Source organism: Pelobates fuscus, chromosome 6, assembly GCF_036172605.1.
Source record: "Pelobates fuscus isolate aPelFus1 chromosome 6, aPelFus1.pri, whole genome shotgun sequence".
Lineage (NCBI taxonomy): Eukaryota > Metazoa > Chordata > Amphibia > Anura > Pelobatidae > Pelobates > Pelobates fuscus.
In genome coordinates this window covers 251,130,330-251,155,721 of record NC_086322.1, presented here as the reverse complement: position 1 = coordinate 251,155,721, position 25,392 = coordinate 251,130,330, and the positions used below count along the sequence as shown (strand labels likewise).

Here is a 25,392-nt window from a genome sequence, read left to right as displayed (position 1 = left end):
TGTAAGGGCTGCAATGTGTGTTTCTGTGTATGTACGGGATGCAGTGTGTGCATCTGTAAGGGGTGCATTGAGTGTGTGTAAGGGGTGCATTGAGTGTGTGTAAGGAATGCATTGTGTGTTTCTGTGTGTGTAATGGATGCATTGTATGCAAGGGTTGAATTGCTTGTGTGTGTGTGTCTGTGTGTGTAATGCATTGTGTGTTTTTCTGTGTGCAAGGGGTGCATTGTGTGTGTGTGATGGATGTCAATCTCTCCCTCCTCCCTTGTCACTCTCTTCTCCCCCTCTCCCTCCCTCGTCACTCTCTTCTCTCCCCCCCCCTCGTCACTCTCTTCTCTCCCCCCTTGTCCCTCTCTTCTCTCACCCTTGTCCCTCTCTTCTCCCCCCCTTGTCCCTCTCTTCTCCCCCCCTTGTCCCTCTCTTCTCCCCCCTCTTGTCCCTCTCTTCTCCCCCCTCCCTTGTCACTCTCTTCTCCCCTGCGTGTCCCTCTCTTCTCCCCCTCCCTTGTCACTCTCTTCTCCCCTCCCCACTCTCACCCCCCTCCTAACCCCATCAATTCCACTCCCTGTCAATTACTTCCCCCCCACCTTGTCAATTTATTTCCCCCCCCTTCAATTTATTCCCCCCACCCTGCCTGTCCATTTATTCCCCCCTGTCCATTTATTTCTCCCCCTCCCTCTCCATTTATTTCTCCCCCCTCCCTCTCCATTTATTTCTCCTCCCCCCCTCTCTCTCCATTTATTTCTCCTCCCCCCCTCCCTCTCCATTTATTTCCCCCCTCCCTCCCTCTCCATTTATTTCTCCTGCTCTCCCCTCCCTCCCTCTCCATTTATTCACCCCTCCATTTATTTCTCCCCCCTCCCTCCCTATCCATTTATTTCTCCCCCCTCCCTCCCTCCCTCTCCATTTATTTCTCCTCCCCCCTCTCTCTCCATGTATTTCTCCTCCCCCCTCCCTCTCCATTTATTTCCTCCCCCTCCCTCCCTCTCCATTTATTTTCCTGCCCTCCCCTCCCTCCCTCTCCATTTATTTACCCCTCTCCATTTATTTCTCCCCCCCTCCCTTTATTCCCCCCACCCTCCCCTACCTATGTTGTAGCATGGCCGAGCTCTGTACTGTCCGCGGGTACAGGGAGCTTTTGTTTCCTGTACCCGGCCGGACTAAAAGGAAGTGAACACTCCCTGTACCGGCGGATCATACAGGGCTCGGCCACGCTACAGTGAGGGAGTGACAGGAGGGAGCGCTGAGCGCTTCCCTCCTGTCAGCTCCTCTCTTCATGCTGCGCCTGGGCAGTGCGCCCTCATGGACGCACCAGCCCAGGCGAAGCTGCAGCCGCCTGAGGCTCTCTACAGAGCGCTCGGGCGGCTGCAGCATTAGGGGGGCGGCTGCCTAGTCCGCCTTAATGGTAGCGCCGGCCCTGCTTACATTCAAACGCCAACACCACATACAAACATATTCCAAACAAAAACCTGTTTACATTGAAACACACAAAAACTGCTTAGTGCTAAATACAAACCTGCAAACATGGGTAAATGGTAGAGCCCCAGCTGTCAAGGCATTGCTGTAGTTGCACGACCGATGGGGATCTACCTTTTAAACATCCTTGCAATAGGGAGGCCCAAAAAAATATTCTTGCACCTCTCTACTTTAGGTAGCCACTGCATTAAGGGTGATAATGTGTTTGCACGCCTGGTAAGGGTGTACAGGGGGCCCAAGCAAATGCTTTGCTCAGGATCCAATCAATATTAAAGACGACCCTGCTGCTCACTCATGTTTTCTTAAAAAAATGGTACATATATCACAAATTATCCAAGGGTATGCAAACTTTTGAGCACGACTGTATAAATATTTGATGAGAAATGAAAGCCATGTTTCTCCTGAACAAAATTATATATAGTAGGTGTGGGTACACTTAATATGAAAGAGAACAATTATGGATGAATAGACATTTAGCTCAGATTTAAGGGGTTTTGAAATCAGGCAATGGATAATCCTGCATAATATGCTTTATACAAACAGGCAGGGCAACCCATGCATTTTCATAAATATGACAACATTGTATGTCCCTGAAAACATGGTGGATCTGGTAACCCTAATTATGAGTCTTCATACCCAATAGGTTGTAAGAGTGCCTTTTTTTTGTTGTATATTCACTAAACTGGGAATTGTAGAGAATTGAGAAGGTCATTGCACATTTTTAGATAAAAACAGATGAGCTGTGAACATATCTAAAATGTAAAATTGTTCAAATTTAGATCGTGTCTCTCCTCAAGCAACTTGCTGTGGACTGGAGAAAATTTTTTTGTGGAATTATGTGACAAAAGTATGGGAACAAGGACAAACTCAGACCATTCTTGTCCCAGTATGTAACCAACCCTTTACACCCACTACATGCCCATTTGCAGTACAATAAATAGTTTTAAAGATAATTGTTCATCATTACTCAACCAAGAAAATGTATTGACCTTTATTGATTATTATGACGAGACCTGCCGATTATTGATTAAATTCCAAATTGTACTGATTTATAGTCTAAATAGAAAAAAATGGGGTTGAAATAATTCAATACTTTGGATTTGTATTCCGTGCAACTTGGAGCTTAATGAATAACTTTGCTATTTTTAAGAATAGCTGACCTCACTATAACAGCCACATGCTAGCCCTAAGGATGTACAGGTGCTTCTTACATCTTTAGGGTATTTCACTAAACTGTGAAATTGAGAAAATGTGGCAAGGTATTTGCACATTTTAAAAGGAAAACTATTAGCAATCCCCATATCTCCTCTATTCAGAAATTATTAAATAAACCTGATAATAAATATAAAATAGGTTGGTGTTGAATTTGATGGTGTATTTCAGAGAACATGTCATGATAAAAAGTATTACGTTTTATGTGGTGTACATTAAGTTAAAGGACTACTTTACATCATGGTTAAATCAAAATAAAACCCCACATGCTGTAAATGCTAACATCACTCCAAGGTCTAGGAGTAGGACTTTAGAGATAAAAGGAAAAGGGCAAAAAAGGACAGTGGCATCTTTAAACAGCTATCTAATTCCCTAAAATTGAATTGATGGAGACTAAGCCCATAACAAAAATGTCTGCGTTGTAACTTCAGCAGAGAGCTGTCATGTGATCTCCTCGTAGACTTGCAAGGATGCTGAATGCCATAGTGTGGAAATGAGAGTCTAAGCACTCTGAGCTCTTTCCAGCTGCTATGCAGTTTTACGAAGGAAGCTAATCCTACCTCTTTATCGAAGCTTAATGCATCAGTAAAAGCCAACTAGACCAGCTCTGGACACAAGCTGCAAGATGCCACATTTTGAGGAAAAACTGTTTTCTATAGTTTTCCTATGGGCTGGAATTCTCCAGGGTCAGGGTGTGAATTTAAGTCGAACAGGTAAGTGGGTGATATGATACATTTTAAGGATCTAATTAAACTTGTAAAGGGGAGGATGGTGACGGATGGAGATGGTACCTTTTACAAAGTTCTGATCTGCATTGCAGTGTTAACAGCCCATGCAGACAGACCAAACTCTGCCCTGCATTGCAGCAGCTGGAAACATCCCATGCACCAACCACTCCTGGGCATGCTTTAGAACGGAACACATTCTAACAAAATGTTTGAGAATGTCTAAAACGTTCTATTTAACGAACATAAACAGTCACAACTAAATAATGTGGTTTGGGACTAATGACTGTTTATACTGGGTACTACAGGAGGAAATGTCTATTCTATCATCATTATTTTTATGATTTAGCTAATTATTAATATTACTATTATTATTATTAGTGAGAGGTCGGTGGTGTGAGAGACCCACTGCAATGCTCAGAACTCCACCCGCAGTATGTGGCTTAACTGTGGGTGTTTTTTTTGGGTGCCGTCCAACACATTTTGCACATCACCAAACAAACCTTGATAAGCCTTCTAAAGCGAGATTTTGCAAGGCAGCTAAATGCTGAATTTATTAGTGAACGGATTTTTTTTTTTTTTATATATATAAGTTAATTGATGATGTAATCTGCCTCTAGCAATGCAATTTTTCTCACATTGAAAAGTCTCGTGTTAATTAACGCCTGGGCATTTAAGTGGACATTATCGGTAAATTAGGTAGTCATATAGATGAACTTGTGGGACTGGCTATGAAATGCTTCGTAATCACACTGCAGAAGTTTGTCTTGGATGACCTCAATGCAGTTCTGCTACTCCACCTTGCTTTTATCAAACCATTGTGACAGATTCACGATGAGTTAAAATAATAATTAACCAACTGAACTCTTGGATTGTAGTGAATGGGCTCAGTAGATACATCAAACGCCTCTGACTTTATTGTAACCTTGCTGTATGTGAAAATCAAGAAGTAAGACCTGCATCCCTTATGTCTAACTAGGGAGTGTCTTCCAAAAGTCTCTGTGTTGTAGAAGTGGAGGGATATGGTGTACAAGTATGTGAAATGGGAGATATCGGTAGTTTATCCTGATACTTTGCATTATGTCGTAGAGATTACACTTTTCAAATAGTTTTATATTTCGTATTTGTGCTAAAAATGAATAGATGTAGGCAAAGTTCTCTAACTTTCCAGAAACTCATCGCTGTTATTCTGCATTGAATATTTGTTTTTTTAAATCAATGTTAAAGATAGCTTGGTTATTTGTTTTGTGATTTTAATGGGGCATCAATATGGCCAGAACTGGTCTTTATGTAGAAAAATCATTTTTTTTTAGAACCAATTATGTATTAGTGTACATGCACGAGGGCATTTGAAACGAAAAATCTCAGGGCTTGGCAAAATGAGAACGTGCAATATGCATGTTATAAACTGTCAATGCTCTCACAGTGTTTTATATAATGCAGTGTTCCACATAGAGTTCGATTAAGTAATGTGCAGTTAGGATATTAAACAGCATGAGTAATTGCATACATGTAAGTCCAACATTTCCAAGCCTCAGAAATAAGAATCCTGTAGCATCAGATTTAGAAGAATTGTCACAGATGTAATATATTAAGATACTTTGCGTTAGGATTTATTTTTCAAAATACTCTTTTTCTATCTATATTAAAGATACCTTTAATGTGTTTTAACTATTTGTTAGGGATAATCCTGATATACCATTTGATAATACTGTCAAATAATAATAATAATAATAATAAAAAAAAAAAAAAAGAATTATAAACGTGGTGTGGGGGGGGGCGGGGCCTGAACGCAGAGCTGAGCAGACGCATGCAAGCACAGCTCCTGCTCAGCACAACCTTTCACTCGACTAAAAGGCACAAATTAGCCCCAAAAAAGCGATAAAATGAGCTACTGGCGGGTAAATTAAGCTAACCTGAACAGTTTGATACCACACACAAAGCAATTTACACCGGCTTACCAGGATCAGCATTTGAGGCCTAACAGGGTAGGCAACCTGAGTGCCGGGAGAGGCGGCCGATCTCCCGACGGAGGGTCAGCAACACACCGCAGCTCTGCTGTTCCCCTGCTACCCCCCCATGGACCGGTGGGGGATAACCCGGTCCCCGCTGGAGACTCACACTTACCTGCCACAGGGTAAACTACAGTCCGACGGCAAGCCGCACGAGGCACCTAAGATGGCCGCCACGCTATATCCTGAACACGCTACAGAGGACCCGGGGCTCCAACACTGGAGACAGCGATTTGAAGCCCGGTTCGATCAAATCTGCAGGGCCTTCTGGAGGCGACTACAGCAAAAATCTTGATCCCAAACCCCACATGAAAAGCAAGAGCATGCACCAGAGGCTCCCTGCCAGACTCACTCTGGGCACGGGATCCATACGGAGGTGCACCCGCCCTTCCGCCCAACCATCCAGAGGGCACCCCGCAAGCTACAGAGCCCCAAAACCCAAGCAGATGCTGGGCAAGGCACTGCCACATTACCACCCACCAAGCGATGTACCACAAAGCAGAGGAAAACGGAGAAGCGGCGGAGGGAGGTCAGACTCCTCCAGTACAAGAGCTCCAGCTACCGACCTACCTCTGACCCTCCAGAACAAGCAAAGACCAAGCGGAGTGCCCCAAACAGCCACTCCATCAAACGGGACAATCATCCAGCATCGAGACCCCTCATAGGTACCACTTGCCTCACGGTGTGCCCTGGGAGTTTCCCGAACCTGGGGATTGGCTGAGCCGGAGTTTCCCCGAGGACAGAGGACTAAGCAACTAATCCCTGAGTCCCCTATACTATTGATGGACACCATCTTCTTATAATGCGATACCATACCGTCTTAGTTAGCCTGTATCCCAGCGGTTAATTAACGTATTCACCACCGAGCAATAAACATATGTCTACAAACCTTTTAATATATATCTCGCAGACTATCACCCTATTACTAGGACATCTCACCTTTTGTACACTCATAACTTACTTAGTGCAGACAGTATACCTAGCTTGAGACGAATGTCCATAATAAAATAGTGCAGAACCATTAAGAACGCCATATAACGCGAAACTAGAATATGCGTCTCATTAGGCAACGTGTTTTATCAATCTTGCGGGCAAGTTACTGTCTACCTATATGCATTAACTGTACCATACTTAATCAGCCTAGCTAAGGGTGTTTTCTGGTTATCAAATGTTACAACTAGTGGTTACTCCTTATGTCCTATGCATAATTGGTCTGACGTGTTTAACCCCTTAAGGACCAAACTTCTGGAATAAAAGGGAATCATGACATGTCACACACGTCATGTGTCCTTAAGGGGTTAAACTTTATAACACATCTAGGTACGATATATCTCGTTAATCATCAGATGACCACTCATGCATATCCACCCTAAACCTGTGCTTCCTGATGCATTATTGTGATCTCTTACAATGTTTATTTTTCCTTTTCCTTTTACAAAAAAATTGTGCAGATTACCTTGACATGTAAATTACTTTTGTCTTCCTACTGTTCATGGATATACTATATGTCACTGCATACCTGTGTTATTACCACTGCACAAGAAAAATAAAGAATAAAAAAATAATAATAATAAAATAAACATGGTGTGTTATGAGGATGAGACATGCACTGATCAGGGTGGGACATTTAGTTATGACATCTTACCACTAGGGTTGCCTTCTACAAGCAGTATAAGAGAATGAAAATGCTTTCTTGGAGTGTATAATGTTCAAACAATTTCTTTGGCCTTTGGTATCCTTACTGGTTTAATACATTTACAGTAGAATAGAAATCCTATTTATCAATGTTTATTAATTTTCACTTACTGGCAATCATTGTGTACTATAGAAACATAGAATGTGATGGCAGATAAGAACCATGGCCCATCTAGTCTGCCCAATTTTCAAAATAATTTCATTAGTCCCTGGCTTTATCTTATAGCTAGGACAGCCTTATCCCATGCATGCTTAAACTCCTTCACTGTGTTAACCTCTACCACTTCAGCTGGAAGGCTATTCCATGCATCCACAACCCTCTCAGTAAAGTAATACTTCCCTGATATTATTTTGAAACCTTTGTCCCTCTAATTTAAGACTATGTCCTCTTGTTGTGGTAGTTTTTCTTCATTTAAATATAGTTACGGTATGTATTTAAATGTTTCTATCATATCCCCCCTGTGTCATCTTTCTTCCAGACTATACATGGTAAGATCCTACTAATGGCATTGGTCCATGTAAACTGGGTGGATCTAGAAACCCTAATTCTCTGTGCTTGGAGGTTGCAGATTATAAGTACTGACCTGCAATCTATAGGTTCCAAATGCTGTAGGAAGTCCATTATATATTAGTAAAAGGGGAATGTTGTTCTTTAATTTCCTTTCAGCTATGTATTGTAATGTTAAATTGCTTTCTTTTAGATACTTGAGCTGATACAGCATATGTTTTATGCATAATGATCACAAAATAAAGTTGCATCTGAAAACAATTCTTAAATATTTAAGTGAATGATCATTCATTGGATTTACAATATACATTACAACTGTTATGTTGTTTCTCATGCTGCTTATTACACTTTGGATCATATCTAATAATGCCTGACTAAATACAAGTGGCCAACCTTAGAACCATAGAACTATTGTAAATTTCTTCAGATTTGGGGGTTTACAAACAACAATAACAAAGCCATATCTTAGCATTTCAGGGGATTTTTCCAGAGGTCACCAACATTAACATTAACCAATGACACAAAGAGCCTGCTTATTGTGCAAAGAGGTCTCAGGGACAATCCAGGACATAGTCAAATGCCATTAGCTAGCAAAGACAACATACCCAGAGAGGCACAACCAGGTTGCCAGGATTGTATGTAAAACATCTCCATGGGCTGGACCTAAATAAGTCCGGATGGGAGGTGCCAAAAAGGGGTAGATGAAAATGACAGATCAACGATCCTGTAGGACTTCGAGATCCAGATGGAGAAGCAAGCACTAGCCAACCAACCAACCAGATATTGTCATGATAGACAGAGAATAGAAGACTACAGTGATGGTGGATGTGTTAATACCCAGTGACCATTATATTAAGTAGAAGAAACATGAGAAGGTGGACAAATACTAATGGATGAAAGATTAGTTTGAAACTAAAAGACAGTAGTAGTCTCACTGGTGATAGCAGCCCTCGGGGCTGTAACTCCCAAGATGAGAGATGGAACATCTGTCCAGAAGAATGCAATTCTAGCAACAGCTAAAATAGTTCCCAGAACACTCAGACTCACAGATCCCTGGTAGAGGAACCGTGAATGAGAAATACATAAAATACCACCAGAGGTGTGAGAAAATAAATGGAGACCTTTTATGTGAGATATAAAGCAATTCCAACACTGGATAGAGACATCTTAATTAAATATTGCTTGCATGGCAGTGTTGTACCAACTTTCTTTGCTAGAACTATAGCACAAGGGAATTTCTACCTGCATCTCAGAATATTTTATTATTTATTTATTATTTTATATTATCGCCATGCGAAACTATAGGGGGTTTCCCAATCCCCTTTAAAAATTGATATATCCAGAAAAAAACCCGAGGTTTATCTGGAATCTCTTGCCATACACATGCTCTGTGGGCACAACATAAAAGTGTACAAAGCTGAAGGGGAAATGGTGGGTAATTGCTAACAATGTCCTGCTGTAGTCCATGATGCACCTAGAATGGCATCCTTGCCTTACCAGAAATACACTTTTGGGTTAAATAAATGGCGCAAATAAAATAGAAGAAAAAGAACATATAACCAGGCTAACAATCTCAGAATATAATGAAGTGTCTAGCTGACCCCTTCTCTGTGAGTCACCAATGCAAAGGTTCCAATCCTTAAAACAGCACTATATATATATACCGTATATACTCGAGTATAAGCCAAGTTTTTCAGCACATTTTTTGTGCTGAAAACACCCAACTCGGCTTATACTCGAGTCACTGTCTGTATTATGGCAATTTACTTACCTCTCCTGCAGCTCCTGTCAGCTCTCTCCTCCTCCGCGGCGGTCCGTTCAGCACCTCTGTCAGCTACCAGTGTAAGTCTCGCGAGAGCCGCGGGGTCATAGTGCGGCTCTCGCTAGACTTACAGTGTGAGCTGACAGAAGAGCTGCACGGACCGGCGCGGAGGAGGAGGGAGCTGACAAGAGCTGCAGGAGAGGTAAGTGCTCTCTGCCAGCCCCCCTCTCCCCCCACTGAACTGCCAATGCCACTGGACCACCAGGGAAGGAGAGCCCCCCTCCCTGCCATGTATCAAGCAGGGAGGGGGGACAACATTTTTATTTTTAATAATAATAAAATAATAATAAAAATAAATAAATAATATAACAAAAAAAAGTAAAATAATAAAAAAAATATTAAAAATGCCCACTCCCCACCAAGGCTCTGCATCACACTCTGCATCACACTCTGCATCACACACACACACACTGCACTCATACACACTGCATTCACACACACACTGCACTCATACACACACTGCACTCATACACACACACACTGCACTCATACACACACACTGCATTCATACACACACACACTGCACTCATACACACACACACTGCACTCATACATACACACTGCACTCATACACACACACTGCATTCATACATACACACTGCACTCACACACACACTGCACTCACACACACACTGCAGTCATACACTCACTGCACTCATACACACTGCACTCATACACACTGCACTCATACACACATACACTGCATTCATACATACACACTGCACTCATACACACACTGCACTCATACACACACTGCACTCATACACACACTGCACTCATACACACACACTACATTCATACATACACACTGCACTCATACACACACTGCAGTCATATACACACACTGCACTCATACACACTGCATTCAAACACACACTGCACTCATACACACACACTGCACTCATACACACACACTGCACTCATACACGCACACTGCACTCATACACGCACACTGCATTCATACATACACACTGCACTCATACACACACACACTCACTGCACTCATACACACTGCACTCATACACACACTGCACTCATACACACACTGCACTCATACACACACTGCATTCATACATACACACTGCATTCATACATACACACTGCACTCATACACACACTGCACTCATACACACACTGCACTCATACACACACTGCATTCATACATACACACTGCATTCATACATACACACTGCACTCATACACACACTGCACTCATACACACACTGCACTCACTCATACACACTGCACTCATACACACTGCACTCATACACACACACTGCATTCATACATACACACTGCACTCATACACACACTGCACTCATACACACACTGCAGTCATATACACACACTGCACTCATACACACTGCATTCATACACACACACTGCACTCATACACACACACTGCATTCACACACACACACACACTGCACTCATACACACACACTGCACTCATACATACACACTGCACACACTGCACTCATACACACACTGCACTCATACACACACACTGCCCCCATACACACACACTGCATTCATACATACACACTGCACTCATACACACACTGCACTCACACACACACACACACTGCACTCATACACACTGCACTCATACACACTGCACTCATACACACACACACACACTGCATTCATACATACACACTGCATTCATATACACACACTGCACTCATACACACACTGCATTCATACATACACACTGCACTCATACACACACTGCACTCATACACACACACTGCAGTCATACACACTGCACTCATACACACACTGCACTCATACACACTGCATTCATACATACACACTGCACTCATACACACTGCACTCATACGCACACTGCACTCATACACACACACTGCACTCATACACACACACTGCACTCATACACACTGCACTCATATACACACACTGCACTCATATACACACACTGCACTCATACACACACTGCATTCATACATACACACTGCACTCATACACACACACACTGCACTCATACACACTGCACTCACACACACACTGCATTCATACACACACACTGCACTCATATACACACAAACTGCATTCATTATATACACACACTGTAAATAAATATTAAATTAATATAATTATTTTAGGATCTAATTTTATTTAGAAATTTACCAGTAGCTGCTGCATTTCCCACCCTAGTCTTATACTCGAGTCAATACGTTTTCCCAGTTTTTTGGGGTAAAATTAGGGGCCTCGGCTTATATTCGGGTCGGCTTATACTCGAGTATATACTGTGATATTATGTTTCCTCAGTGTATATATTTATATGTATATATATATATATGTGTGTTTCCTCAGTGTGTATATATATATATATATATATATATGTATATGTTTCCTCAGTGTATATATATATATATATATATATAGAATGCCAAATAATAGCTGCTCACCGGTCTTGTTAAAATCCAAAAGTTTTATTAAATCATATTAAAATCTGTGATCTGGGTCACAGATTTTAATATGATTTAATAAAACTTTTGGATTTTAACAAGACCGGTGAGCAGCTATTATTTGGCATTCTATGTATCTTTGGAGTCCAGGCTTTGGCACCCGGCACATGAGGAACCATAAAGCGTGAGTGCTTGGGATTTTTTTCTATTTTTTCTATTATATATATATATATATATATATATATATATATATATATATATATATATACACACTGAGGAAACATAATATCACAGAGAGATGAATAAGGATCTCTCTCTTACTGTTTGAGACTGCATAGTGTTTGCTCCCGTAGTGGTAATAATTATATATAATGACATTTTTAAAAACTTTTTTTCTTATCTTTGTGTTTTTCTTGTATAAGATATTTTGTGTTCTTTTCGTGTTTTAATAGTTGAAAATAAATATCAGCAGGGTAAGATATTCATTCCAACTCTGCTATTTTGATTAGTAGAATGATCAAATGATCTGATTAAATAATGGACCCTTGTGTTCCCCTCTGCCTGCCCTCTTTTTCATAAACAAAACATATTCTGGCAAACCAATTCATTGCAGACTAAATTATTCCAAATAAATTTACAGCCCTGAAAATGCATCCTGGCAGTTTCTGACATTACCTTTCACATGCCTGGTCTTAATAATAATTGTATCAGATGCCCTTTACTAAGTAAGCAGGTGTTTTGTTTTTGTGCCGACTTTGCAATCCTACATTCCATTATGGTCCTAAATGACTTATCTGGCTATGCTTTTGTACATCTATCTGTTTAATGGTTACTAATTTAGCCTTTTTTCTTTCTCCTTTTTTCCTGGTCAGGTAAATTAATACTTGATTACTCCCTCTCTGATATATTCTCCTTTTGGCAGAGTTGCACAAACTGCCCATTTAGTATTCTAAGAATAACTATAAAGTGACGAGTAATTGCTGCTAACATTATCATGCTCTAGTAATCAATTAATCAGAAATACACTTTTGTTCAGTTGAACCTTTAAAACAAATAGAATAGGAATAGAAAATATAAAAAACTTTTTAGAATGCCTGAATTTCTGCCAAATGTCAGTTTGGCTTGGCAGAATTTTGGTACCAAAAAAATGATTCAGGAACTGAATTAGACAAGCCAAAAGGGCACTACACGCTCCCTCAAAACTTGCGACATCTGTGGCATTGTCCTGTGTGATAAAACTGCCCATTTTATAGTGGCCTTTTATTGAGGCCAGCCTAAGGCACACCTTTGCAATAATCATGCTGTCTAATCAGCATCTTGATATGCCACACCTGTGAGGTGGATGGATTGTATTGGCAAAGGAGAAGTACTCACTAACACAGATTTAGACAGATTTGTGAACAATATTTGAGAGAAATAGTAAGTCTTTGATAGAATTTAATCAGAATGAGTGTGAATATAAGTAAATCTATTGGTAAGCATGTGTTTTCAAATGGTATATAACTGCATGTGTCCATGTTCATTCATGGAGGGCTATGGTGGTGTAATGGAGTAGTTAGAGTGTAGTTGTATTGTTTCATACAAGAGACTCGAGCCCATCAAGTTTAATCTTTTAAAGACATTCTTCTATGTTGTGAATCTCAAGGAAGGCAACAATCCCCATATTGAAGCAATTTTGTGGAATCCCCAAATTTAACGAAATGAAAAAAATATCCTTATTGACTCCATAATTGCAATCAGATTTCTCCTTGGATCAACAAATCCCAGGTGCCAGGTCACCATGGCGACTATATATTTTGTCCTGGCGCCAGCCCGTTTCCTACTCCTCCTGTCTCAATCCCTGTGCAGCTCTGTGCGCTGGGAGGAAGTGAACTTTAATTACTTCCCCCCCCCCCCAGTGCAAAGGCCACACAGGGGAATGGCAAGCTAACCTGGCAGGATACTAGTTTAAGACGACTCTGCTCCCCACCCTCCTCCCACCTCATGCCACTTAGCCGACCTTGCTCCCTGCCCGCCTCTCTCCCCATGCTGCGTAGCCAACCATGCTCCCCGCCCACATGCCGCATAGCTGCCTGTCCCCTGCGTGACCTCAGCGCTGAGAGATAATTACAGTGCCCTTCACTTCCTCCCGGCGCACAGAGAGCTGACGGGACTGGAGAGACAGGAGGAGGGGTTATATGTAGAAATAGAAGCGGAAGGGAGCCGTGCTTCCACTTCCTAAATCCCCCATTGTCCCAACTTTAAACCAATCAGTAACAGGCATCACATCCATATATAAAGCCCTGACAGTCACATGATTTCCTCTTTCTTTGCCGCTTACCAGCCAAGGTACAGGTCAGAGTATTTTGCTCCAAACAGTTTTAATTTATATTACATTTATCATTATATTTGAATGTTTATGGTGTGGTATTTGTCCCCTGCTACCCTCTCCCTTCTTTACCCTGATTATCTGCTAAATAGCTTTTACATTTTGGTATTAGACTTGCTTTTCTTCCCTGATAATTTGCTAGTTGCCATTAGCTTTGTCTCTTTAAACCCTTAAGGACCAAACTTAAAGGGTTAATATGATATTTTGCTAATTCCCTTTTGCTTTGTGGGGATTACATTGGTCCTTCTATCCTGATTTTTTTGCTGTTGATTTTACGTTTTTCTATTGGACTTGTCTCTGCTGGCACTTTGTTGTTTCACTTTCTCTGATTTAATCTCGCGCGGATAGCAGCGTTTTACCGTGATCGCGTTTTGTTTGCTCTGGTGCCAGGACTTCAGGGCAGGTCTCTGGGGGTTGGGGGTACCGGGTGGACTCAGTACTGCACCGGCGGGCCGCGATCGCTTTGACGATCGCGGACCACACGGCGCATTTGCGGCCATCTTGAATCTCGCGGCTCTCGCGAGACTCACGTCGGACATTCGGCTTTAGCCAGTTCGTGATTCCCACGAACTGGCAGTCTGCTCTACATTGTCAAAAATAAGGTTCCTGTGAAATGAAGTTCTCCAAGTCTTTTTCTGGGAGATTATGTATTAAATGTTCACTGCTAAAATCAATCCTGTTACACAACACTGGCAGGTGGAATAAAGTTGACAGGATTATGCATACTCCACTTATGTAGGACTGATCCCTGCTGTGTGAATATACTGGATTCAGTACTCAGGTCTGCTGGCAGTTTGCTCTATAATGTTACATACAAATGTCATGTGGAATAAAAGTTCTGGACTTTTCCCTGCTGTGGGCACATAGTGGATGCTTTACTCTATCTGCTGGCAGGGAAATTAAATTAAATACCCCTTGGTGACCCCTTGGATAATTTGGAGGCTACCATACCTCCCCATACACGGGCTTACGTTCAGACATTACTGACCGCTCATCCCGGTCTTATTGAGGGTGACCCCCTCCTCAGACCACTCCCAGGAAATCTCTAAGTGGTACTGATTGAAACAATTCTGGGTGACCCCCAGTTGTACGTGGAGGCCCACTAGTGGCAATAAGTGTACTGCCGTACCTGACACCTGTTCGGTACCCCACAAACCGAAAGAGGGTCCCAACATGCCATAAGAGACATACATACAGGGGTGACCCCCCTACGCTGGATGAACCCCAGGCTAGTCTTACTATGGTACTAGTGGCATAGGTACAAAGGGGTGACCCCCCACGCCCTTTTCTAGGGCTTCTACCTTCAGAGTACGCTCTGTCATTGTATGCACAGACCAGGGCACACTAGATGCATGTGTTCCGACACCTCTATGCTTCAACTGGAGGATCCGCACACCCTTCCCTTAACCGAGAAGGAGAACTCACAATACTGCCAAACTCCACAATTCTAGGACATATAAGGATGAGCCCTTGGATTATACATAGGGAGGCTTTCACGTCTCCCATACTCTGGCTACGCCACGACATCGCAGACCGCTCATCCCGATCCTACTGAGGGTGTCCTCATTCTCAGACCACTACCCAGATCCTGAGAAAGTGGTACCTATTGATCGAAATTCTGGGTGACCACAGTTGTACACAGAGGCACACTGAGTGGCAATAAGCGTACTGTTGTACGATCCTGGCTCCACAGACCGAAAAGGTGTGAACCAACAGGTCGGACTTCCCTCAATTCCCCTGACCGATTTTCAGGGGAGGATTAAAGCCGCCAGGGCAGCTCCGGAGGAAGAAGTCCTCTCCAAGATACTGACTAACAAGTCGGACACCTTACCACCTAAACACCACTGGAAGGGCCCAACACGGCTTCCCCAAAGGGGAAAGAGAACACCCCGACTTAGCGGAACCGTCCCTCAGAACGTCCTGTCTATTAAACATCTCAGGCGCCATCATCAGGGGACGAGGACTTCATCCCTCCCCCTTCTCTGGAGATCATGAGAGAATGGAGAGTCTCCATCGGAAGAGATAAAGTGACAGAATCCTTAGGCACACTGGACAATCTGCTTTGACTCACGTACCACCCGACACCCAGGGTCATCCGAGAGGGGTTTACCGGAGCACCGGGCACACTCTGCCAACTTCCGGCTTCGGGGAAAAGAAGTCCGAAACAAGCTCAGGGTGGAATGCCCATACCCTCTATGAACGAACAAGATAGTCCTCACCAGGGAGCTCGGTGTCACTGCGGGGATATCTATGTCCCGATCAGGCCGGGGTCCACGTAAAGGTGTAAGAGAAAGACTCAAAACCAGTTAGGATGAATTACTGGACATGATCAGCCCCGAGTAAAAATTCTATTGCTCCTTCCTGGCCCCCAGCCATTACAGAAGGGGGCCCTAGGTGATATGGGGGGGGGGCATAATTGATACTCAGGGGACCTGTAATGCTCAAGATTAACCTGTCAGAGCACTCTGATTGCTTGTCTTAAGCCAACCAATCACAGCACTCTGAGCACTTTATAAGCCTTTCCCTGCCCTTAAAGGCTCACTCTGCGCTGAGCCTTCACTTGGTGAAGGATTCTATTATTATTGTAATTAATTATTTTTTGGGGGTGTGTTTTATTTATTTATTTTATTTTTGGCGATCAGGTCTTTTTTTATTTTATTAGTTCGACAAGCTTTATGGATTTTTATTTGGCCTTTTTTGGGGCTAAAAAAAAAGTTTAAAAAAAGAAGAAATCTAATTGTAAGTATTATTTATTTTTGGCGTGACAGTATCACCTTGAAAATATTTTTTTTTTGCCAAAACAAAAATCTAGGCCCTCTTTAAAAATTGGCTATAGAATTGGATAAGACAACCCTAAAAACGTTATTGTTCCTACTGTAAAGACTCTTTTCCTCTGCTGTAAGTGAAAACGCCTTTCTTCCAGTCACAATGGTATGGTGTATGGTGTATACAACGGCTAAAGAACATTTTAGCACATAGGGGTTTCAATTGATCGTGTATATATTTGTATAGCGCAATCATATCCCCGAAGCCTTTTTTCTAAAGAAAAAAATTGCAGTTTTTCTAGCCTTTCGTGATAACTAATGTTTTCCATCTCCTTTAAATTCTGTAGCCTGTGCACTATTTCTAACTCTGCCCACAAGTGCACTACATACTGATTTACAGAGAGGCAAAATTATATTTTGATCACTTGAATCAATACCCCCATGGCAACACAATTCAAACCTGTTGCCTTTTTTGTATCTATAATTATTTTATTATAATTTAATGTACCGTATATACTCGAGTATAAGCCGACCCGAATATAAGCCGAGGCCCCTAATTTTACCCCAAAAAACTGGGAAAACTTATTGACTCGAGTATAAGACTAGGGTGGGAAATGCAGCAGCTACTGGTAAATTTCTAAATAAAATTAGATCCTAAAAAAATTATATTAATTGAATATTTATTTACAGTGTGTGTATAAAATGAATGCAGTGTGTGTGTATATGAATGCAGTGTGTATGAGTGCAGTGTGTGTGTATGAATGCAGTGTGTGTGTGTGAGTGCAGTGTGTATGAGTGCAGTGTGTATGACTGCAGTGTGTGTGTGTATGAGTGCAGTGTGTATGTATGAATGCAGTGTGTGTATGAGTGCAGTGTGTATATGAGTGCAGTGTGTGTTTGAATGCAGTGTGTATGAGTGCAGTATGTGTGTATGAATGCAGTGTGTGTATGAGTGCAGTGTGTGTATGACTGCAGTGTGTGTATGAGTGCAGTGTGTATGTATGAATGCAGTGTGTGTGTATGAGTGCAGTGTGTATGAGTGAGTGCAGTGTGTGTATGACTGCAGTGTGTGTGTATGAGTGCAGTGTGTGTGTATGAGTGCAGTGTGTATGAGTGCAGTGTGTGTATGAGTGCAGTGTGTGTATGAGTGCAGTGTGTGTATGAGTGCAGTGTGTATGTATGAATGCAGTGTGTGTGTATGAATGCAGTGTGTGTGTATGAGTGCAGTGTGTGTATGAGTGCAGTGTGTGTATGAGTGCAGTGTGTGTGTATGAATGCAGTGTGTGTGTATGAGGGCAGTGTGTGTGTATGAATGCAGTGTGTGTGTATGAGGGCAGTGTGTGTGTATAAGTGCAGTGTGTGTATGAGTGCAGTGTGTGCAGTGTGTATGTATGAGTGCAGTGTGTGTGTATGAATGCAGTGTGTGTGTGTGAGTGCAGTGTGTGTGTATGAATGCAGTGTGTGTATGAGTGCAGTGTGTGTGTGTGAATGCAGTGTGTGTGTGTGTGATGTAGAGTGTGATGCAGAGCCTTGGTGGGGGGTGGGCATTTTTAATATTTTTTTATTATTATAATTTTACATTTTTTTGGTTATATTATTATTTATTTATTTATATTATTATTTTATTATTATTATTAATTTTCGTCCCCCCTCCCTGCTTGATACATGCCAGGGAGGGGCTCTCCTTCCCTGGTGGTCCAGTTGCATTGGCAGTTCAGTGGGGAATTGAATCAATGAATCTCTATGAGGAAAGTTCAGTGTCTGCATGCAGAGGGAGGAGACACTGAATGTTTGGATGCATTTTAGGCAGCCATGACCCAGGAAGGATCTCTAACAGCCATCTAAGGATTGGCTAGTGAAGTTATCACTAGGCTGTAATGTAAACACTGCATTTTCTCTGAAAAGACAGTGTTTACAGCAAAAAGCCTGAAGGTAATGATTCTACTCACCAGAACAAATTCAAAAAGCTGTAATTGTTCTGGTGACTATAGTGTCCCTTTAAGGCAATGTTTTATCCAGGAATACAATTTTGCATCCAAATGATTTCAGTTTTAATGTGCAACTGTTTCCAATGCCTTAGCAAAATTAATGTGCATCGCATCCACTGGAATAATCTGATCTATAATTCTACTAACTTCTTCATAAAACCCAATTAAATTAGTTTGGCAGTTTGTGGAGCATGCATGCTAGCAGGTCTCTCAGGTATAGAGTTCTGAAGCGAAGTGATGCAAAATCAGCTGGCCCAGAAGCATCCGTCATATGCGTGCGACCACCGCGGCACCGGAAGTGATGAGGCATCAGCTGGCCCTGACAACTAAGTTTGTTTCTTTTATTTTGGTACTTTAAGACAAGTTCCAACTCTCCACCACTAGTGGCCTCCCTAACCACTAACATTGGAATTTACCTGCATCATTCCTCACCTGCCTGGGCTAATTACAGATCCTACATAGGGCTACACCCTGCTCACAACAGGGCCTTTACAATGAAGTTGATGCTCATCCTGAAATAATTCAGTTCCTGGCTCCTCTGTAATAGTTCCTATATTGACTTACCTTCTCTGCCACTTGCCTATTGGAAACAAACCTGATCTTCGTTATCTACCTTTTGTTACCAACCTGCTCCATTACCAACCTAAACTGCTTTATCCTGCCAACCAGCTTTATACCAACCTGCTCCAAACCAGCCTAACCGATGCTACTAACCTGCTATATCCTGACATCCTGATTTATACCAATCTGGACTTTGCCTCTAAGTAATATTGAAGGTGTTATTTCCATACCCTATCCGTACTCCTTCCAAGAAGGGGCTGATTCACTAAAGTTCTGCTTTTCCTTTAATCCTGAAACCATATTGTTATATCTTGTTTTACTTATCCTTGTATATTCAACCTATACTTCTATCCATAGGTTCTCTTATTATCTACCTACATCCTGTTTTATAATCTATATAGGGCATATTGCCTAAACACTTTTTTTCTTCTCCCTATAATTTTATTTATTGGGTTTCCTGTTTCTTTATTATGTCCAAAATGAACAATAAAGCCTCTAATGTTAACTCTGTCCAAAGTCTCTTACCTGACCTGCTCAAGATCATGACAAACCTCCTTCAGATTTAGAAATCTGACGGATGTACAGTGCATGTGCGCAACATCAGCTGGCACAGTACCTCTGTCAGATTTCTATATATGACGGATGTACAGCGCATGCGCAATCGTAATGGCACTTTGCAGTGCCATATAGAGTGAAAATCTGTCTATTTTTCCTAAATACCTCAACAATCTCTCTATCCTCTCCCTAATTGTCTTCTCTGTTTTGTTCCCTTTCCCTAAATGTCTCACCAGTGTCTATGCATTACCTTAGACACTTAGAAGTCACTAAACAGCGATTTGAAAAATGAGTTGAGATGGTGACTTTATACAACTCTTCTGTTTTGGCCTTAATGTTGCACGTTATATTTCAATTTACTGTTTAATGAATAGACAGGGCAAAGGAGAGAAAATGGCAAAAGACTATGACGGTTATTCACTAAAGTGAGAATTGTTGGAGTTTCAAGTTTACTTTTTTTTTTTTTTTATTGGCTGTAAAGTAGAAATTCACTTTGAATTCCTAACAATTCTTATTTTATTGAATAACCTCATAAGAATAAAGACAGACAGGCTGGAGAGAATCAATGGCGTAGAGTGAGCAGAGAAATCATGAACTTCGAGACGGCTAGCTTCCTGAAAACGAAACAGAAGAGAAAGATGGGGATAAATGAGAGAGATTGAGCACTGTATATGAAAGGGACAACTAATCAGACCTAATTGAAAACCAAATGACACAATTTTATTAAAGACACGGAGGCTCATATTATGCATAACTCTTTCTTTATTTCCTAAGCAGCAAAGATAGAGGAATATAAATATCAAATTGCAAGGAAAAAACTGTATGGGTACACAGGCAACCAATAACATAACAGAGGAAGTGACTATATAAGGCCTGTGTCTCCCACAATCCCCCTCTTTCTTTGCTGCTTCCTCAGACAGCTAAGTATCTTACTTGAGCTCTCCTACTCATTGCATTTTGCTTTGTGATATTTACTTGTTGGTTCATGTTATTGACCTATTGCTTATTACTATTATTATTGTATTTGTAATTGGTATTTTCTGTTACCTACATCGTTGATGTATTTGGGTGTTCCCCTGGGACTTTGCCCGCCGCCGCGGGCTGTTTTTAATTAACCCTCCCTCCCGTCCCTATTTACTCTGCCGCGGATCCCCTGCGACCGCGGCTGAGTGTGCTCGTTCCCTCTCGCGGGCTGCCCGCGCGGGTAGGCGCACGCGCCCCTTCCCCCGCCGGGAGCCGGTCCGCGAGCACACTCTGACACGTGCGGCGGCCATTTTGGGCGATCACTCGCATCACTCCCTGTTCTGCCGTGCGGTCGGTCCCTGTTTTACTCCGGGTTCCCCTGCTACACCAACGATCAGGTTATAATTTATATGCTCTTCTGCTGGGTTAATCAACCCATTTCTCTGATAATTCTCTTTTATACTTCACTTAGTGCCCGTTTTTTCTCTAAGTGCCTACTGCCATTATGCAGGATAGTAAAGATGGGCCTACTGACCCCTCTGGGGATTTCCCAATTGATAACCCTGAGGGTGCTATGGCCTCTCAGGAGTTCCAAGCCTTATTAGAGGCCACTATGGCTTCCTCCCTTCAAAAGGCTATTGCCTCAGCAATGGGGGCTATTTCATCCTCCTTTACCCAGTCACTTCACTCTGTGTTTTTGCCTTCCATGGCTACCCCTACCCCCCTGGGTGTGGGGTCCCCTTCCCCTGCCCAAACTGTGCCGGGTGCCCGTAAGGCGAAGGCAAAATCTCGACATATCGGCTCCCACTCCTCGATGCAGGCTTTGCCTGCCATGACTGACACGCCTCTGGCGGTCACAGCGCGCATCCCACGCACACAAGAGCCCCTGGCCGGGCTAAAAAGGCTAGATTGTGGAAACGGGCTAGAGCCCTGGATAATGGGTCGGATACCGACCGGAGTGTGGAAGATGATTCCGATATTATGGAGTATGACTCCAATGTTGAGGGCGAGTCGGGCGAGGATCAACCCCCTACGGGTGTAACCCCTTCTGGGTCCTCTGCCAACCCCCGAGGGAAAGTGCCAGGCCCCGCTGGGGATGATAATAAAGCACTTTTAGACCCACAGGGTAACCCCCTGTTTGACCCGGACGACCTACGTCACCCGCGGTCTGCTGAATGGGTCCCTCCGGACCATATCGCCCAATACGTGGCTAAGCGAATACGCACACCTCTGTCCAAAGAAGGCCGCAATAAATTGCGCGCTGAATGCCCATGACCTTCCCTCCCTGGCGCTGCCTGTAAGACCCCAGATGTTGACCCTCAAATTGCCCAATTTTTAAATAAGTCTGGGTGGAAACCTAAGAAGGGTCTTGATCACTCCCTGAAAGGGTGCCAAAACAAGATCCTAGATACGCTGGGCCCCCTGTCGAAGCTGTACGAGCTTCTTGACGCCGCTCGTACTGGTGACTCTGTTTTGGATGTTGATGTGGCCATCGGGTGGGTCCAGCGGGCTATCTGCCTTCTAGGGAATGCTAGCACTGCCATGTCTTCAGAGAGACGCAAGGCAATTCTCTTAAAAATAGACCCTAAACTGGCCGCTATGACCGTAGCTGAACCTGATTCAGCCGATGAAGGGATGTTGTTCGGCACATCCTTCGTGAAGGACATGGGATCTTATGTCAAGACCTTTACGGCAATCGACAAGGCGCAGGCAAATATGAAGCGCGTATTCGCGCCCAAGGGTTTTTGGAGGGGCCGGGCGTAGCAGGAACCGTCCACCCGGCCGTGGCTTCCGAGGCTCGTTCCGTGCCACCAGAGGTTCCCTTTTCCCCTCCCGAGGATTCCAAGATCCGAAAACGCCTCCCTTCTTTCCGGCAAGAGGGAGATCGTGGGGCTCCAGATACCCCCATGGTGGGTCTTCGGGCAGACGCCCTTATGGTGAGTGCCCTTATGGTGAGTACCCTTTCTTCCCCTCTCGATCAGGTTCGGGTGGCGGGGAGGCTGGCCTTATTCTACCTAAGGTGGGCAAATATAACCTCAGATGCTTGGGTTCTACAATGCGTAAAGGGTTATCGACTGGAGTTTGTCTCCATGCCTGTTCAAATTTCTGCCCCCAGGGAATTGTCTCTCCCACAGGAGCAGGACGCGATGATCTCCGCAGAAGTCGAAGAGATGTTCTCGAAAGGCGCCATCGAAGAATTGCCGTTCGCCGCTCCAGGCTTTACGAGCAATCTCTTCTTAGTGCCCAAGAAAGGGGGCGGAGTCCGCCCAGTGATAAATCTTCGCCCTCTCAACGCCTTCCTACGCTACCAGCATTTTCAGATGGAGGGCATTCATTGTCTCAGAGACCTTCTGCGACAGTCGGATTGGATGGCCAAATTGGACCTGAAGAACGCGTACTTCACGGTTCCAATAGCAGTAGAGTCCAGGGACTACTTACACTTCACCTGGCACGGACGGCGTTGGCGTTTTACATGCCTGCCGTTCGGTCTCTCCTCGGCCCCTTGGTGTTTCACCAAGGTAATGAAGCCGGTGGTGTCGTACCTCCGTACCTGAGGGGTTCGCCTAATCATTTACCTAGACGATATCTTGATCATGTCCCAATCGTTGGAATGCCTAAGACTGCATTTGGACTGGACAGTAAACCTTTTACAGAACCTAGGTTTTCTGATCAACTGGGACAAGTCGGTCCTGACCCCCGCCCAGTCTATGGAGTTTTTGGGGTTCCAGGTGGATTCCATACGGCAGTTCCTGTACTTGCCGGAATCCAAGATGAAGGCCATCCAGAAGGAGCTTCAGCGAGCTCTTCGTGCTTCGGACTTATCGGTCTGGCAGTTAGCAAGGATCATTGGTCTGTTGGCCTCCTCCATTCAGGCAATATTCCCAGGCCCTTTGCATTACCGGGCCCTCCAGCGGCTCAGCCTACGTTCGGGTCACTCCTACAAATCACGGATATGTTTGGACGAGGAATCTAGAGACGAGCTGGTATGGTGGCTAGCACACATGGAAGCCTGGAATGGAAGGGCGATTTTCGGTTCCATTCCGGACGTGATCATAGAATCGGATGCCAGCTTGCACGGCTGGGGTGCTCGTTGTGGCGACGTTTCCGCAGGAGGCAGATGGTCCGACACAGAGAAGTCGTTGCACATCAACTGCCTGGAGCTTCTGGCGGGAGCCTTTGCGATTCGCAGCCTTACCCCTGGAAGGGCGAACTGTTGCGTTCTCCTCAAGTTAGACAACGTATCGGCGGTCCGGTACATAAATCACCTGGGCGGCACCAAGTCCAGGATGTTGGCTCTCTTGGCGAAGGATTTTTGGCAATTCTGCCTTTTCAACAACGTTTCGGTGACGGCGGAACATATTCCGGGTCTGGACAATTCGGGTACTGGCGCTTGCACGCCTCGGTCTTCCAAAGCTTAACCGGCTTGTGGGGGCGATTCGAGATGGACCTATTCACCTCTCGCCTGAACACTCAATTGCCGAAGTTCTACAGTTGGAGACCGGACCCGGCTGCTGTGGCGACGGATGCCTTTCTTCAGGAATGGCCGCCGGGCCGCCTGTATGCCTTCCCCCATTCAACATGATTGCTCGCACATTCTCGAAACTGGTTTGTCACGACTGCTGTCTGGCCCTGATCACCCCTCTGTGGAGATCCCGTCCGTGGTTCCCTCGACTGATGGAGTTGTCCATAGACTTCACACGGCTGTTACCGAACTTTCGGGACCTCCTTCTGGATCCGGATGGGAACTCGCACGAATTGGTATTACAGCACCAGTTGCCCCTGGTAGCGTGGTTCCTTTCAGGGGACGCTGGGTTGTCCCTGACGTTCCACAGACGACTCTCTTGCTCCTCGATAACGCCTGGGCTCCGGGCACGCGATCAGCTTACCGTGCTGCATGGAGGTCTTGGTCTAGTTGGTGCATGGAACGGGCAATGGATCCCGTATCTGCCCCTCTCCATTTGATTCTGGAGTTTCTCACAGCCCTGTTCGATTCTGGCAAGGCATACAGAACTATCAATATTTTTCGCTCGGCCATATCTGCCGGTCACGGCGGTTTGGAAGGTTTAGCCGTCGGCAAGCATCCTTTTGTATGCCGCCTTCTCAAGGGTATTCGCCTCGCCCGTCCACCTAGGTCGCGTTTTTCGGCCTTTTGGGACGTCAACATAATGTTTACAGTTCCTGTCGGCGTGGGACCCTAACCATGACTTGACCCTCAAGCAGCTATCCTCCAAGCTGGTTATGCTGCTTTGCCTGATTTCTTGTAAGAGGGTCTCAGATGTCAGGGCCCTTGACTGGGGTGCCATTGTGTTTAC

The 25,392-nt window shown here is 43.9% G+C and overlaps 1 protein-coding gene across 1 annotated transcript in view; it reads left to right on the top strand.

The window, feature by feature from the left end:
* Positions 1–3,190: 3,190 nt before the first annotated feature.
* Positions 3,191–25,392, top strand: part of CNTNAP1 (contactin associated protein 1) — a 196,480-nt gene continuing 174,278 nt past the window's right edge. Inside the window, exon 1 of the mRNA XM_063458930.1 lies at positions 3,191–3,398. Within this exon, the coding sequence (XP_063315000.1) occupies positions 3,311–3,398 (88 nt within the window). The 5' untranslated portion in view covers positions 3,191–3,310. The remainder of the gene's footprint in view (positions 3,399–25,392) is intronic.